This window comes from Mustela lutreola, chromosome 5 (genome assembly GCF_030435805.1).
Source record: "Mustela lutreola isolate mMusLut2 chromosome 5, mMusLut2.pri, whole genome shotgun sequence".
Taxonomy (NCBI): Eukaryota; Metazoa; Chordata; class Mammalia; order Carnivora; family Mustelidae; genus Mustela; species Mustela lutreola.
This window is the reverse complement of record NC_081294.1, coordinates 135,689,551-135,705,913: the sequence shown is the minus strand read 5'-3', so window position 1 is coordinate 135,705,913 and position 16,363 is coordinate 135,689,551. Positions and strand designations below refer to the sequence as shown.

Sequence of the window (16,363 nt, the reverse complement as noted above, 5' to 3'; positions counted from 1 at the left end):
TCAAAAATTATAATCACAGCATCACCAAAGAAGTACAGCAACATTAATTCTTTTTAGTTCCAAAATCAGTCTTTTTCGTTATCTACACGTACTTTTTGCGAGGTTTAAAATGTTAGACTTGACTTTCTGTAACGTCTACCTGGCGCAGGAGAAAAAGCACAGACACTGTAGGAGAAAGGGCTTAGGTTTCAAATCTTGATTTTCTGAATTACAAGAAATGTGACCTTGTGTAAATTACAAACCGACCCTATCAGATGAAAATGAAAATAACTGCACCAAATAGGAGCTGTTTCAAGGATTAAATAATATGATATATGTGCAGGGAGCACCCAATACCTAGCACACAACAGTTAAATACCTCCACAAGTATTAGTTCTTTCCTTCCCATTAAAAAAATAAAAATAAAAAAGGCGTGAAGGCGACACCACTATTAAAAGTCAGACTTCTAAACATAAACACAGTAATTAATTGTACTTGAAAGGTGTTATTTTATCAGAGCCTTTTACTCATTTGTAATTTATTTCACAATCCAACTAGCCGGCCACAACACAGGGTATTACTGCACCAAAATTTTTATTTCGGAACAAGAAAATATTTCCCTTAAGTTCGGCTATCTGAAATCATCGCTAACAAGAGGGCAGAAAGCAAAAAACTTCTCTTCTAAAAGTATACCATGAGTTAAAGCCCTGCGGTTGAGAATTTCCTGTAAGGAAAATTAAACAATGGGGGGGGGGGAGAGCAACTCTCTATCCCCCACCCCCCTCCAATGACAAGTTTGGGAATATACAAGACAGTAATTCCTTATAGCAATTGAGAAAATGCCACGGACGCGTGAGAACGCACCGGCGAAAGGTTAAGTTTGAAAACGCTTCCCTGCTTAGATCCGGGGGCGTGGGACTACTAAGACTCAAAACCCTGGGATCGGGGACAGAACTGAGGCCTGAGACCGAGAGAGGAGGGGGGAAACGGTCTATAAAAGTCAGAGGCAGAAAAAAAAAAAAACAATGGGAGGGGGAGGGGGCAGCCGGGGGAAAAAAAAAAAAAAAAAAAAAACCGCTCCAGACCCTGGCTTTGGCGCAGCGGCATCACTTGAAGGAAAACAAGAGTTGGGGAACTAAGAAAATGAGGAAATTCCGGGGCCCCGCGAAGAAGGACGGAGAAGCCGCGAGAAACCCGGAGGCTGCGGCGGAGAGAGAGGGGTAGTATCGTCCGAGAGAGAAGGGTCGAGCGGGGAAAGCGTGCAGCGGCGGGACCGGAAAGGGAGGATAAGGATGGGGGCGGGGGGGGAGACGCGGAGGCCTCCGTGGTCGGCCACTGTGAGAGAAAACGAGGAGGGGACGAAGGGGGCAGGGGCAGCGCCGCGGTACCTGCAGAGATCGTCCAGGACGCTGCCGGGAATCTCCACCCGTTTGGTCTCCATGATAAGGACCCACAGCAGGAGCAGTGCATCCCGGCTCCGCGCGGCCGGGGACCAAGGGTACGGCACGGAGACTCCGGCTCGCCGGATAGGGGCAGCGGCGGCAGCAGCGGCGGCTCCAGCGAAGACCAGAGGGGGAAGGGGCGGGACCCACTCACTTCCGTCCCGCTCCCTCAGCCCCGGACCCCAAGGCTGGGCCAGAGCGCGGGGAGGAGCCCCGGTAGTCACGCCCCTACTCTGCTTGAAAGGTCCAATAGGAAGCTGGAGAATCGGGAGGCCGAGCACGCTAAGCCAATGAAATGTTTGTTTATTGGTCTGTCATCTCCAATCCGTCTTCAAGCGGCTCAGTTGCTCCTCAGAAAACCAACTTCCCGCCGCCTTTGATTGAACCCTAGTGTGTGTGGTCACGCGCATGCGCGCCACGCCTCCTTTGCACTACTAGGAAGTCCAGAGGACTCAGATTTTCCTAGTAGACCCGGAGATCAAGCTTGGAGGGTTTGGCGTGGTCTGAGCGTCTTCTCGGTAAGCGCGGAGGCGCTCGTACTTCTGCAGGGCAGATCCCCAGAGGCGGTCCTGCGCAAGCGTGCATTTACAGTTCCTGTCACCAAGTATCCTGCACAAACATTCATTGTCGACCCCATCCCCTCCACGCCAAAGGCTGTACCTTCTTTAACTACAAACACCTGAAGGGAGCTGCCTTTTTGCTTGCGACTTAACCTCTGCCTTTCCTCAGGCGACCCAGACAAAACTTGATCCCAATATCTGACACCTAGTGAGAAAACACTGATTGAACCCGAACTCAGGAATTTGCATTCTACCTCCTGCACACACCACTCCAACCTACTGGTCCTAGCTGATTCCTCATCTTAATGGAGCCCACTCCATTTAGGATCTTGCAGAAAAATCTAGATCCATCCGTTCTTTAACCGCCTTTTACAGCAGGTCCACAGGAACCTCCCCCCACACCCTCTCAGCCACAACTTCAGTTCATTATACCATTTAATCTCTCATCTTTTTCTTAATTTCTGTCCAAATGTCCTTTGTCTTTATATTAGGTGCTCATTATATTTTCTCCTCACTACAAGAACTGCCTAAGCAGGACCTCTACTTCCATTCTTGGCTTGTACAACTGTCCAAGTTTTATTTTCTTTTGTTCAGATATGAATAGGTTGCAGTCTTTTATCTTTTGATAGCTCCCCTATATCAGCTTCTGATGTATACTCAAGCCCAAACGTGATGTAAGAGCCCTTTTACCATCTATTTTACTCTCCTGTTTTCCATCTTTGTTTTGGGTGGTTTTTTTTTTTAGATTTTTTTAAAAAATTATTTGACAGAGAGAAATCACAGGTAGACAGAAGTAGGCAGAGAGGGAGAAGCAGGCTCTCTGAGGAGAAGAGAGCCTGATGTGGGGCTCGATTCTAGGACCCTGGGATCATGACCTGAGCCAAAGGCAGAGGCTTAACCCAATGAGCCACCCAGGCGTCCCTCCATCTGGGTTTTTTTGTTGTTGTTGTTCTGTTTTTGCACTTTATTGGAGAACACAAATATTTCTTCCAGCCATCTATACTGTTTTTACTCTTCTGGAGCTTTCTTTCATCTTTCAAATGTCTCTTCGTTACGGTGTCATAGCCTTGCTTCATAGATTTCTTATCCCTATGAAGATATTAACAAAACATTTTTAGGGGCACCTGGATGACCCAGTTGGCTAAGTAACTGACTCTTGATTTCGGCTTAGGTCATGATCTCAGGGTTGTGAAGTCGAGCCCTGCATGGGGCTCTGAGCTGGATATGGAGCCTGCTTAAGATTCTCTCTCTCTCCCTCTCTAAAAAAACACCCCAAAAAAACAAAAAACGAAACAAAAGGAAATCCACAAACACAATACATCTTCTTCCTGAATAGTCTCTTCTTCCTCTCAGCTGTGTTTTGCTATTAATTAGGTCTCCATCTAACATATTGGAAGTTTTCTGGTAGTCTTCAAGTATTCACTCACACTTAAGAGAACATCACTAGGGGCACCTGGGTGGTTCAGTCAGTAAGCATCTGCCTTCCACTTAGACCATGATCTCAGGGTCCTGGAGTCAAGCCCTACATCTGGCTCCCTGCTCAGTGGGGAGCCTGCCTCTCCCTCTCCTTCTGCCCCCCCCCCCACTCATGTGTTCTCTCTCTCTCAAATAAATAATAAAAATAAAATCTTTTTTTAAGAGTACATAATTTAAAAACTGGAGTTAAGGCTATAAAAGCTGATTAGAAGCTTCCAGCATGAAGGTGGAACTTGTTTCTTGAGGGCTTCTCTGTAGGGCGACCTGGCTGGGCTGTTAGTTGGGAACACATGACATCAGTATCTGTCGGTCATTCTTTCCAGCTGGTCAAATTCGCTAAAGAGAAAATCCTTCCAGACCAAACTGGAAATGTTCTGGGAGTCGAATATGAGAGCACAGGCAGGAGTATTCTCTTTGCTTTATTCAATCCCCCTGGCACACTACGAGTCTTAGTTTGGGTTTCCTAAGAAGCAGGCCCTGAGATGAGGATTTGAGTGCAAGTAGTTTACATGGGAGGTGACTCAGGAAAGCATGGTAGAGCAAGGAAGAGAGTCAGAAAGGAACTTTTTTATCAAGGAAGTCAGCACTGTAGGTAACTGGAGCTGATCCCACTGGAGGATTCTGGAGACCCAGGTAAAACACGCATTGCAGTTATTCAACTGAAGGGGTGAGGAGATGGGGATTTATATACTCACTTCCACCAGTTCTTGGTTCCATCATGTTCCTGGAGCCTACACACCTGTCTGCCCTATGAGCAGCAAGGCAGGCTCTGGTGGCTAGAAAAAGCCCTCAGGCAAAGAAATGCAGCCACTAGAGCAGTTAGAAGTCCAGGCAGCATGGTGTAATGGATCCGTAAGGGTGACAGTGAGCCCCTTTAATGGTTCTATTCTGCCGGATATGCATTCTCCCTGTCCTATCTGAACTTCTTTTCTCTGGCTGGTGGTAACTTAACAGCCATTTTTCTTAGTGGTCCACATGAAGCTCCACATTTAGAGTACTCTAAATGATGGCAGTGAAACAACAGTGGAAGGCCCAGTGGTGTTTATCCCTCAGGGGCCAATGGTATCAAAGGAAGGAAGCAGGCCGCTGCCACTTGCCAAAGGACTTGGAGGAAATCTTCCTGCTCCTTTATCTCTCCAAAGTTTCAGCTCAGGGATAAGTTCTACAACCCCTTTTCTAGCTCTAAGGAGCCTGCAAATCTCCAGACTTCCACACAGTGCTAAGCCAATGCCTCCACTGAGAATTCCACGGTTGTCTGGGGACTAGCAACTTCCAAGCTACTTTCCTGCCCATTCACCATCCCACTCCTGCCTCCTCACACACACGTCTAGGAGCTGGACAGGTGCACAGTAGAGTAGTCCTTATGGAAGTCCCCTGAGCTGTGACTTCCAAAGAATTCAGGGCCTCATTCATGCTAATCTTCTCTGTATCGTTCCAATTTTAGTATATGTGCTGCCGAAGCGAGCACTCAGGGCCTCATTCAAACCCAACTGCCCACAGGCCCCAGCAGCCCGTGGCTTGAGAAAGGCAGATAAATTGGAAGTTTGAAATTAAGGGAATGGGAGATGCTGAGCTTCTTCAATTAAAATACAGATACAATTTTTAAATAACTGAATTGATCAAAACCTTTACCATTTTAAAATATGCCATCTCGGGGCACCTGGGTGGCTCAGTGGGTTAAAGCCTCTGCCATCGGCTCAGGTCATGATCCCAGGGTCCTGGGATCAAGCCCCCCATCAGGCTCTCTGCTCAGCAGGGAGCCTGCTTCCCGCTCTCTCTCTGCCTGCTTCTCTGCCTACTTGTGATCTCTGTCTGTCAAATAAATAAATAAAATCTTTTTTAAAAAAATATGCCATTTCTTTTAGTCTTCTTAACTACGGGGGATAGGCAGATAGAGATTAATGAGACTTACTGAGATTAAATGATGAAATGACAGTATGAAATGAAGCCAGGACTAGAATTCAGTTCTGAGCTCACAGCAGGAATTCTGCTTAAGGGAGAACGACACCATAACAATTATTATTAATGTCTGTACAGCATGATATGATATAATATTTTTTCAAATACAATAATCCTTACAATAAAACAAGTTGTCATCACATTCTTAAAAAAACACTGAATATGCTTATTGGCCTTCTTTTAAATTGAGTGAGAGTAAATTAAGTCTGTTGGAAGCCTTTTCACATATCTTCAAAGTTCCTTTTTAAAATGTATTTTCTGGGGGCACCTGGGTGGCTCAGTGGGTTGGGCCGCTGCCTTCGGCTCAGGCCATGATCTCAGGGTCCTGGGATCAAGTCCCGCATGAGGCTCTCTGCTCAGCGGGGAGCCTGCTTCCCTCTCTCTCTCTCTGCCTGCCTCTCCATCTACTTGTGATTTCTCTCTGTCAAATAAATAAATAAAATCTTTTAAAAAAATTTAAAAAAAAATAAAAAAATAAAAAATAAATAAAATGTATTTTCTAGCTTTTTTGAGGTGTGATTGACAAATAAAAATTGAACATATTTAAGGTCTTGTCCTAGTCATTCAGGCTCCTATGACAAAAAATAATGCCTTCGATTGGGTGTCTTATAAACAACAAACATTTATTTCTCACAATTCTGGAGGCTGAGAAGTTCAAGGTCATGGCACTAGCAGATTTAGTGTCTGGTGAGAATCCATCTCCTAGTTTGTAGACTGTGCCTTCTAGGTGTAAGCTTACATGGCAGAAGAGGTAAGCTAGCTCTCTGGGCTCTCTTTTACATGGGCACTGATCCCTTTCATAAGGGCTCTACCTTCACAACGTAAACATGAACCCCCCACCTCCTAAGACTAACACATTGGGCACTAGGATTTAAACACATGAATTTGGGGGGACACACAAACATTCAGGCCGTAGCAGATATACAACATGCTGCTTTGATATGTATTGTGTAATGATTACCACAAACAAGCTAATTAATATATCCATCACCTCACATAGTTACCGTGTGCGTGTGTGTGTGTGTGTGTGTGTGTGTGTTTGGTAACAACACTTAGGATATCTGCTCTGTGCAAATTTCAAGTGTGGAGGGAGTTGGCACAAAGGGCAAATATGTGTTGTTGTGTAAATGACTTGAATCAAAAGATCTTTGTTAGTTGAAGGGTACACACTTTGTTGTGAGATGAATAAGTTCCGGAGACCCACTGTGCAGCAAGGTGATTATAGCTAATAATAGTGTATTATACACTTGAGGGGAGGCCCTGTTAAGTTCAGACTGGTTTGGGCCGTCCTGGCCAGCTCTTCTTCCAGGCCGTCATTGTTGCTTGAAGGGTAGCTTTGGTTTCCTTCAGGTCTCTTGCCTGAGTTAAGAGACCTGAGTTAAGGCTGAGCACAAATAGGTGAGTAGTCAAGGTCACGTCTTGGGTCTGACTGATGTCAGAACTACTAGAGCCATCTCACCATCATCTGTAGGCCAAAGTGAAGACATGCGGGAGGGCAAAGCTGAAAGGCCTTTGGAGTAAAGGAAGCAGATCTGTCAGGAGCTCACCTGAGCTGGTGTGGGGCTGAAGGTGGGGAACGGTGGGAGAGGAATGAGAGAGAGAGAGAGAAAGAGAAAGCAAACGCCTGAGCACTTGGCCCCAGGTGGGAGCCAGAGTGGTCAGGTATCAGAGTCGCCGATTAAAGCAGGAAGCCAAAAAATGAGAGTTAAACCTTTAATCAGCTTACCATGATGGCTAAAACCAGAGAAAGCACTGACTGCTTCTGCTTCACTTTCCCATGGAACAAGGTACTACCGGTAAAGGGTCAGGTGATCTCACTGAACAAAAGGTTCATGCAGTTTTGTGGGCCCTGGGGAGAGAGGAACGAGGGGAAGACGTCAGTGTAGAAAAGTACTCCTCCTTCCCCAATGAGGTGGCTTCAGCGAGGAGACTAAAGAAGACCTCTCTGGGACGCCTGGGTGGCTCAGTTGGTTGGACGACTGCCTTCGGCTCAGGTCATGATCCTGGAGTCCCGGGATCGAGTCCCGCATCGGACTCCCAGCTCCATGGGGAGTCTGCTTCTCTCTCTGACCTTCTCCTCATTCATGCTCTCTCTCACTGTCTCTCTCTCAAGTAAATAAATAAAATCTTTAAAAAAAAAAAAAAAAAAAAAAAAAAAAAAAATAAAGAAGACCTCTCTGCCGAGGCCTCAGATTAGGAGATAGGAATGGACGCCCTGGGGCTGGGAATGCAAACAGGAGAAGCTTGGGAGGCACAGGGGCCCAAGTCCCTGACTGCAATACACTGGCTGTGTGGGAGGGCAGTCACTCCAGGGGAGGCCTGCCAGGTAGAGCGTCGGTGGTGGCCTACAGTTAGGCCTGAAAACTCACACATAGATCTCAAACCACAAGCCAGATTCTCAAGAACTGCTGAAGTGACCCCAAAGACTGTCCTCCCTCCGAACTCACATGAACCCACACATGTCTTTTGGTTTCAGCCAAAGCCTTCTTTCACTTTGGCCCAAATCATTTCAATTGACATGTTCCACTGGGCATCCAGAGGCTCAAACCAGAAGTCTAAGAGTGAACCCTAGTTCCAGTCTTTCTCACACATGCACATGTCCAACCCACTGCTGCGTCCTGGCCAGTCTACCTCCAAGATCCATCCCTTCTTCTCCACCTCAGCTTCCCCCACCTCAGGCCATGCCTCCTCAGCCTCAGCTACATGGCTTCCATATGCTCCTACATGTCTCCTGGGTCCTGGCAACCTGCTCTCCACAAAACAGCGAGAGTGGTCACCTCAACACGTTAATTTGATGACTCTTATGCTTGAAAATCTTCATGACCTCAGGGCAGAATCCAAATGACGTGCCATGGCTTGAGAGACTTTTTGTGATGGGCAACTGCCCGGCACCCACTCACCTTTCCTCTCATGTCCCGTCTTCATCTCTCACTACACTCACCATGGTAGTCTTCTTGCAATCCATCACATTCTCCAAGCTCTTTCTGCACACTCTCCTTCTGCCTGGAATGCCACCCACCGCTCCACAACCCCCTCCTTTACAGGCATTCTCTGCAGCTTAAACATCACCTCCTCAGAAATTCTTCCCAGACCACTCTATCTAAATAGTCTCCTCAACTGGAAATTTTCTCAAGCCATTTTCCCCCTCTCCCCCTAAACTGTAAGTTAAAAGAAAGCAGAGATCCTTTCTAACGTATGCACTGAATCCCCAGTGTTAAGAGTGTCCTTGCATGGTGGACACTCTCTAAACAGGCAAAGGAGTAAGTTATCACCAAGTATGTGGTGAGGTTACTGAGAAGGAGGTGGTGGGATGCAAAATCCTATTATGAGTAAGTGTGAATGTCTTAAAAAAAAAAAAAGTAAATCTGCTGTTGGAAAAGATGAACTCATCCTAGCTTCGATGGGTTTTGTTACTTTCGTTAAAGACAGTCCTAGTAATGCAGAGCTCACTTGCTCTCTCTTTTGTGTATCTATGTAATAGATATATATTATATAAATATAATATAATAATAGACATAAATATGTCATATTAAGTATAAGCATCTTATTGAGAATATATATATGAAACAATTCTACACTCTAGAACTGTAGAACCTCTTCCTTCTCTTTCACCCTCTCTTTCCTGCTCCTCCGAATCTCTATACCTCTAACCACCATGCTTTGATGGGTTTGCCCAGAATACGAGAAGGCCGTTGGAAGAGAGGGAATGAAGTTTCCACACCCAAATGAAAAAGCTTAATCTGCTGATAAACAACCTTCTTTTGCATGGAACAAATCAGGAAAATGAAAATCGTTTCAGGATTTTTAAAAAAATATATAAATCACTTCTTAATTTTAAAAAATCAGAAATATGACAGTTCTTAAGAATTCTTAAGAATTCTCTCATTAGGGGTGCCTGGGTGGCTCAGTGGGTTGGGCCGCTGCCTTCGGCTCAGGTCATGATCTCAGAGTCCTTGATCGAGTCCCGCATCGGGCTCTCTGCTCAGCGGAGAGCCTGCTTCCCTCTCTCTCTGCCTGCCTCTCCATCTACTTGTGATTTCTCTCTGTCAAATAAATAAATAAATAATCTTTAAAAAAAAAAAAAAAAAAAAAAAAGAATTCTCTCATTAATTCCTTGTCATGGACGAAGGGATTATTTCTGACTAAAATTTCAGAAACTGAGTAACACACTAATTATTACATTATGTCTTTGAACAGATGTTGAGTAAGCATGCTAGAGGCTAGCTTGTTTTTCTTCAACTGAACTTGCAAACATCTTAACTGGGAAAAGATGTTTTTCTCGTAGCGTCTCTTATATTGAATTCTTTAAAAGGAAAAGTTCTGTTGAAACAACAAACAAATCTAAAGAGGCACCTCTCCAATTATGTATTGTGAGCATAACCAGCTCGGTTTGGCCCCATCGGTATTCCACAGTCTGCATGGGGCTCAGACTTCAGTTTGTCCAGACATTGCCACCCCCCCCCCCAAAGGCTTGGACTAGCCTACTCTCTTCCCACTATATACAAGGAAACCAGAATCCCAAACAGGAAAACTCTGTTTCCTATCTACCAGCAGGGGGTGTACAGTCCCTTTGTTCCATTTTCAAATTTTAGAGCACACTGCTGACTCACACTCTTAGCACAAGAGCAGGACTTGAAAACTGAGGCTCTTGCCATCCGTGGGACCCTGCTTCCGAGGAGCTGGTGTAACTACATTATTTCCCGGCTATTTAAATGACTCAGATATCTGAAGACACCCTTTCCCGCTTGTCCCCTTCAAGTTGCCTACTGGTGACGGCCTCTCACTCTGTACGTTAGTGTCACGTTACAGCTCCAGCAAATTACCAGAGCTGGGATGGCTTTAAAACAATACAAATTTCTTATTTTAGAGTTCTTCAGGGGAAAAGCCCAGCGCTGGTCTTACTGAAAAGAGAGGTGTCTGCAAGGCTATGTTCTCTAGTGGGGCCCTCTGCATGCTTTGGCTCCTGGTCCCCTTCCTCCATCTCCCAAGCCAGCAATGGCAGGTCGATTCCCCTTACATCACTCTGGCCCTCATATCCTCTCCCTCACAGTCATCTCTTGGTGGCCCCCCATCTGCTTCCTCTTACATTTGTAAGGAACATGTGATTACATGAGACCCACCCAGATAACCCAGGACAATCTCCCTACTTTAAAATCAGCCAATTAGCAACCTTAATTCCATCTGCAATCTTTTTCCTCCTTTTCCTTTAAAGTAACTTATTCACAGACTCACACATAATCACAGGATTACGAGGGACATTTTGTGGGGGGCAATATTTTGCTTGCCACATTCTGCATCCCTGCTCTGTAGATTTCTCTTTGTGTATCCACCCTCTCACTTCCGTTCCCGGGAATCTGTGACTGCACTTTTTTTTTTTTTTTTAATATTTTATTTATTTATTTGACAGAGATCACAAGTAGGCAGAGAGGCAGGCAGAGAGAGAGGGGGAAGCAGGCTCCCCATGGAGCAGAGAGCCCGATGTGGGGCTCGATCCCAGCACCCTGGGATCATGACCTGAGCTGAAGGCAGAGGCTTTAACTCACTGAGCCACCCAGGCGCCCCGTGACTGCACATTTTTTCAGCATGTGGAAGTTGCTAGTTCTAGTAATTTGAAATTATGGAGTTTTATCTCCCTTGTTTGTTGTGCTTGGGATCACGGAGTTTAAAAATAGCTTTTATTGAAAGCTAAAGTAATATAATGTCTGGAATTTGTTTTAAAAATAATCCACCAGGGGGAAAAATTGCAAGGCAAATAGATAAAATAAGACTAACAAAAGGGTGGTAATTGTTGAACTGGGTAATGAGTACATGGAGTTTAATTATATTCTTTTATATATACTTTCAAATATTCAGAATAAAATGTTTTCAAAAATTGAGACCTTCTTCCTGAGAATTAAACTGACTTTTCCTCCTTGTTTCTTTAATACTTGAAAGGAAAAACATTGATAAGACTAAGTGAAACTGCATACTAAATATGTCATTGTTAAAGGCACCAGGTTGAAATGCAATTGATTTAAAAAATTATTGAGATATAATTTACAATGAAATGCTGTTGACTTCTGCAAAATTAAAAAAATTAAAAATTAGATTAAAAAATAAAATAAAATAATTAAACTTTTTATTTTATTTTATTTTTTTAAAAGATTTTATTCATTTATTTGACAGAGAGATCACAAGTAGGCAGAGAGAGAGAGAGAGGGAAGCAGGCTCCCTGCCGAGCAGAGAGCCTGATGCGGGGCTCGATCCTAGGACCCTAAGATCATGACCTGAGCTGAAGGCAGAGGCTTAACCCACTGAGCCACCCAGGCACCCCAAATTTTTTTGTTGAAGCAACTACAGAGTCCTATCTAGTTGTAAGATGAGAAATGCGGTTGGCCCTTTCCCTAGTTTCCCCCAATGGCAACATTTTACAAAACCACAGCGCATTATCACATTGATGTGACACAGTTACTGACGTGACACACCACACTGTCGTCACCACAACGATCCTGCATATTGCTCTTTATGTTGTCTAGATGTCACGTATTTATGACCTCTTCCAAATGAAAACCTTTTCCTGACTTTTATGTGCCTTCCTTTCTTAAAAGCAAGATCTTAAAATGGCCCAAACCTATTTTTCAGAGCTGTCAAACGTGCTGTGTGACGGAATCCAAATATTGTACTGACTAAATTTTAGGTACCATGGATGAACTAGCAGAATATGACCTCAAATAAGGGACTGAGAGCAGTGCCCAGACAGCAAAGAGGCCTCTTGGAAATCCAGAATCCAAGCAGCATGGCAGGGAGGCAGGGCCATCGTCGTCGGCCACTTTGCTGGCCGGAAGTCACCAATCATGTGACATCTACCACTAGTGCCAGCAGCCTCCTCCACCATTCATTCTTGTCCTTCCTCTCAGTTAGAGGGCTCACTGAAAAGTCTATATGTTCTGGCTCTCTCACAGTTACCTGTCATGAGATGTGGCAACTATCTTAGGGCAAGGAGATGTAAGCACAGAGTAGCTGAGGACTTCTGGGAAGTTCTAAAAAAAAAAAAAAAAAAAAAGTGGCAGGCTTTGTTTCTCTCTTTTCTCTTTATTCCCTCCTGTGGCCAGCAAGTGATCATCTGGGCAGAGAAAGCAAAACAGTAAATGCCGTGTCTCTGAAGACCTGAGAGCTGCCAAATCAACACTGGAGAGCCTATCTCTAGACTTCTTTTACTGGAAAGAGTGATAAGCTTCTATCTTGTTGAAGCCACAATATTGGGCTTTTCTCTGTTTTAGGCAGACAGTAGTCCAAACTGACATAGGCTGTCTTCTTATCTAGAGACAGAGGCAGATCTCATTGGAGGCTTGAGGCTGCTCTTTGATTTTGGGGAAAAAAAGTTTTCAGTAGGCCTTTTGATCATACCAAACCAAAGTCCTCAAAGAATTCCAGACAGAAGAGTTTGAGACCATTGGAAGGTAAAGAGCTCAGTCATACCTTCCTTTGAGCCAAGTTGAGGGTCTGCAGAAAGAGGACTAGGATGGTAGAGAAAGGAAAAAGGAGGAGACAGGAGGGATGCCCTCATTTTAGAAGGAAAAAAGGGGACAGTAATGCACACTGATACCCTGGCTTCTAGATCTGTTTCTGCAGAGGGCTGCTCCCCTGGCTGTCATTCTCCTGAGGTCCCCGGTTGGCAGGAGCATCTTTGAGAGAACAGGTGATACATGTGGGAATCCCTGACCCTAAACTCCACCCAGGGTGCAGACCCTCCAATGCAAGGAGAGAAAAGCAGCATGAAAAAAAAAAAGTTATGAGCCGAAGAGATGATTGGCAGGAATTGAGCAATAGTCCAAAGCATAGAGGTCAACTGTGGGGTGGAAATGGGAGCTTAGACCCTGCTACTTAGGGATAGAACAAATGGTCTCCGAAACCTGAAGAACCCGAAACTGTTCCAGCTACAGCAATAAAATCAATGCATCATGAATGAAATATGATATCTTCAGAAAGCTGCCTCACAGGTCCAATTGGGAAGAGCTGAATCAGACACTTGGCTAACATTACTCACATCTTTAGAGGAAACAATGAGTCAACAAGTCACAGAGGGGAAAGCCTGAGAGAGATCAGAGATGGTGAGTCTGGCACTGCCTCTCCAAATTCCATACACTGGAGACACACCGAGTAGTCAACCTGACTATCTGCTTATTTGTACTTCCATATAATGGCACTGAGGGGACCCTTAACCTTTAAATGTCACTCAACTTGGGCTCTGTGTCAATTCAACACTCTTCTAGTAACATTAAGATGATCATTTCATGCGGTGCTGGGGGTGCCTGGGTGCCTCCGTCAGTTAGGCAATCAGCCCTTGGTTTCAGCTCAGGTCATGATTTCAGGGTCATGAGATCAAGCCCCACATTGGGCTTGAGCTCACAACAGTCTGCTTGAGATTCTCTCTTCCTCTTCCTTTGCCCCTCCCTCAACTTACACACATGTTCTCTCTCTGTCCCAAACAAATGAATAAATTCTTAAAAAAAAAAAAAAAGATGACAATTTTACATTTGATGTAGCTTCCCATTAGCACTATTAAGGCCGATACAGGTCCCTGCGAAGGAGAGGGAGTGTCTAGAGCAAAACCATTTGAGAAAGGAGAAAGTCAAACTACAGCTGGGAGGCCAGGTCCAAGTTTCAGGTCTGGATGGTCCTAAACAGAATCAGAATTTGGGGACAGGGTGTGGAATTGGAAAGGGGGTTTGGGGGGGTTTGGAGTGAGGGGAATTGAAAGGGGGGTTTTGGGTGAGGGAGCTACACTTTCTGAGTCAGAGGACAGTAATAAAAGATCAATTTGGGAGACACCCAGGGGAGATAGTTGGTTAAGTATCCGACTCTTGGTTTCAGCTCTGGTTGTGATCTCAGGGTCGTGAAATCAAGCCCCATATCCTGCTCTGTGCTTAGCATGAAGCCTGTTTGAGACTCTCCTTCTCCCTCTGCCCCTCCCCACACCCCCCCAAAATAAATAAATCTTATTTTTTTAAAGATTTTATTTATTTATTTGACAGAAAGAGATCACAAGTAGGCAAAGAAGCAGGCAGAGAGAGAGAGGGAAGCAGGCTCCCTGCTGATCAGAGAGCCCGATGAGGCGCTCGATCCCAGGACCCTGGGATCATGACCTGAGCCAAAGGCAGAGGCTTTAACCTACTGAGCCACCCAGGTGCCCCAATAAATAAATCTTAAAAAAAAAAAAAAAAAAAAAGATCAAGTTAGAAATGAACAAAGAAATTTTGGTGGTTGTTCTAATCAGCCTGGAAGGGTCTGCTTCCAGCCTTTGTTGGCTAGGGCTGAGGAGTGAAGCTGGTCTAAGGGCAGGGAGCCAGATGCATAGGAAGAGGGCTCTATTCTTGGTTCTAGTCCTTTGCATGATAAAAAGTTCCCTGCCCACTAGGGGCCAAACCTCTATTTCATTAAAGTTAGAAACATTGGGGCGCCTGGGTGGCTCAGTGGGTTAAAGCCTCTGCCTTCAGCTCAGGTCATGATCTCAGGGTCCTGGAATCAAGCCCCGTATCCGGCTCTCGGCTCAGCAGGGAGCCTGCTTCCCCTTCTCTCTCTGCCTGCCTCTCTGCCTACTTGTGGTCTCTGTCAAATAAATAAATTAAGTTAGAAACATTATTTTAAAATTCCTTTGTCTTAAAGCTTTTTCCTCTAAAAATGCAAATGTCCATGAAGAGAGTTAATTAAACATCACCCCTCATATTTACATTCTTACTGAGAAACTTCTTTTTTTAAGCAAAAATTAAATGCCCTCTATTTTACTACTTATAAGAGCTTCATTGTTTCTGCTAGTAAATGATTTTTTGAAAGTTAATTTTCCTAACTTTGAAAATGAAAAATAAATGCAAATCAATAAGGGAATCATGCTGGAAATAAAGAAGGTATGTAATTTTTATGCTTAAAAAGCCCAAGCCATGAAACCATTAATATGCAAAAACGGATTGTTAATTTCCATAATTTGCACATATATTATTGTTTTCAGAACAACAGAGTATGTAAACCGTAAATTTATATTTTCCAAAATTACATAAATCTTAAAGATTACCTGCATCTGGCTTTGGAGGTATTTGTTGGGGAAAGAACAGCAAATAATGATCAGCAGACAGAATGCCAGGTTTCAGGGCGCCTGGGTGGCTCAGTGGGTTAAGCCGCTGCCTTCGGCTCGGGTCATGATCTCAGGGTCCTGGGATCGAGTGCCGCATGGGGCTCTCTGCTCAGCGGGGAGCCTGCTTCCCTCTCTCTCTCTCTGCCGGCCTCTCCATCTACTTGTGATTTCTCTCTGTCAAATAAATAAATAAAATCTTAAAAAAAAAAAAAAAAAAAGAATGCCAGGTTTCAAAAGAACTGCTGGTTTGGCCTTGTCTCAGTGCTTACATTAAAGACTGTTTGTTTAATTTTCTGCAGAAGAGAATTTGCATTGCTTAACTTGGAATATATAGTACGCATCCCTAATTCAGGTAAAACACCCACCCTGCCAGAGCTCCATAATTAGAAAACAACTAGAAAAGCTATACAAAAACATATGTTAGTTTTCACAAATTTAAAGCTGTATTTGAAAAGCAGCAGCCCACTCTAGACAGGTGCTACGACTATCTGGAATTACTGCTGAAGCTTATGCCCCTGGTCCTGCTTATCTCCTTTCTCTTGCCTTCTCCTGGCTAACTCATCCCCCTGGCTCTGAGCAAGTTAATAACTTCTGTGTGCCCTCTCACACCTTCTACCTGCTCTTTTAGTCAGACAGACTCATATACGTGAGGACTTCCTCCTCACCGTTTTATAAAATAAAGGGAGGGGCATAAGATTCTTTGCATATCCTTTCTCAGTAAACATACATAGTGGAAATCTCTCTAAGTCCCTTGATAGAAAGCTCACTTACCCCTTAACAGTTTGCCTTGTTTAGTCTTTTGTGATGTGAATATTCCACCGTTTAGTCGGTCATTTCCT

General features: G+C 44.4%; 1 protein-coding gene and 1 pseudogene across 3 annotated transcripts in view; both read right to left on the bottom strand.

Moving 5' to 3' along the window:
* The window catches only part of DCP2 (decapping mRNA 2), a 54,112-nt gene extending 52,481 nt beyond the window's left edge, over positions 1-1,631 (bottom strand). For all 3 annotated transcript variants that reach the window (XR_009354086.1, XM_059175676.1, XM_059175677.1), the window contains exon 1: positions 1,368-1,631. Coding sequence is in view for 2 of the 3 variants with exons in the window: in XM_059175676.1 (XP_059031659.1) it covers positions 1,368-1,420 (53 nt within the window). In the remaining variant the exon portion in view is untranslated. The remainder of the gene's footprint in view (positions 1-1,367) is intronic.
* A 3,236-nt stretch (positions 1,632-4,867) lies between these two features.
* Positions 4,868-4,925, bottom strand: LOC131832886 (U6 spliceosomal RNA; annotated as a pseudogene).
* Between the last annotated feature and the right edge of the window lie 11,438 nt (positions 4,926-16,363).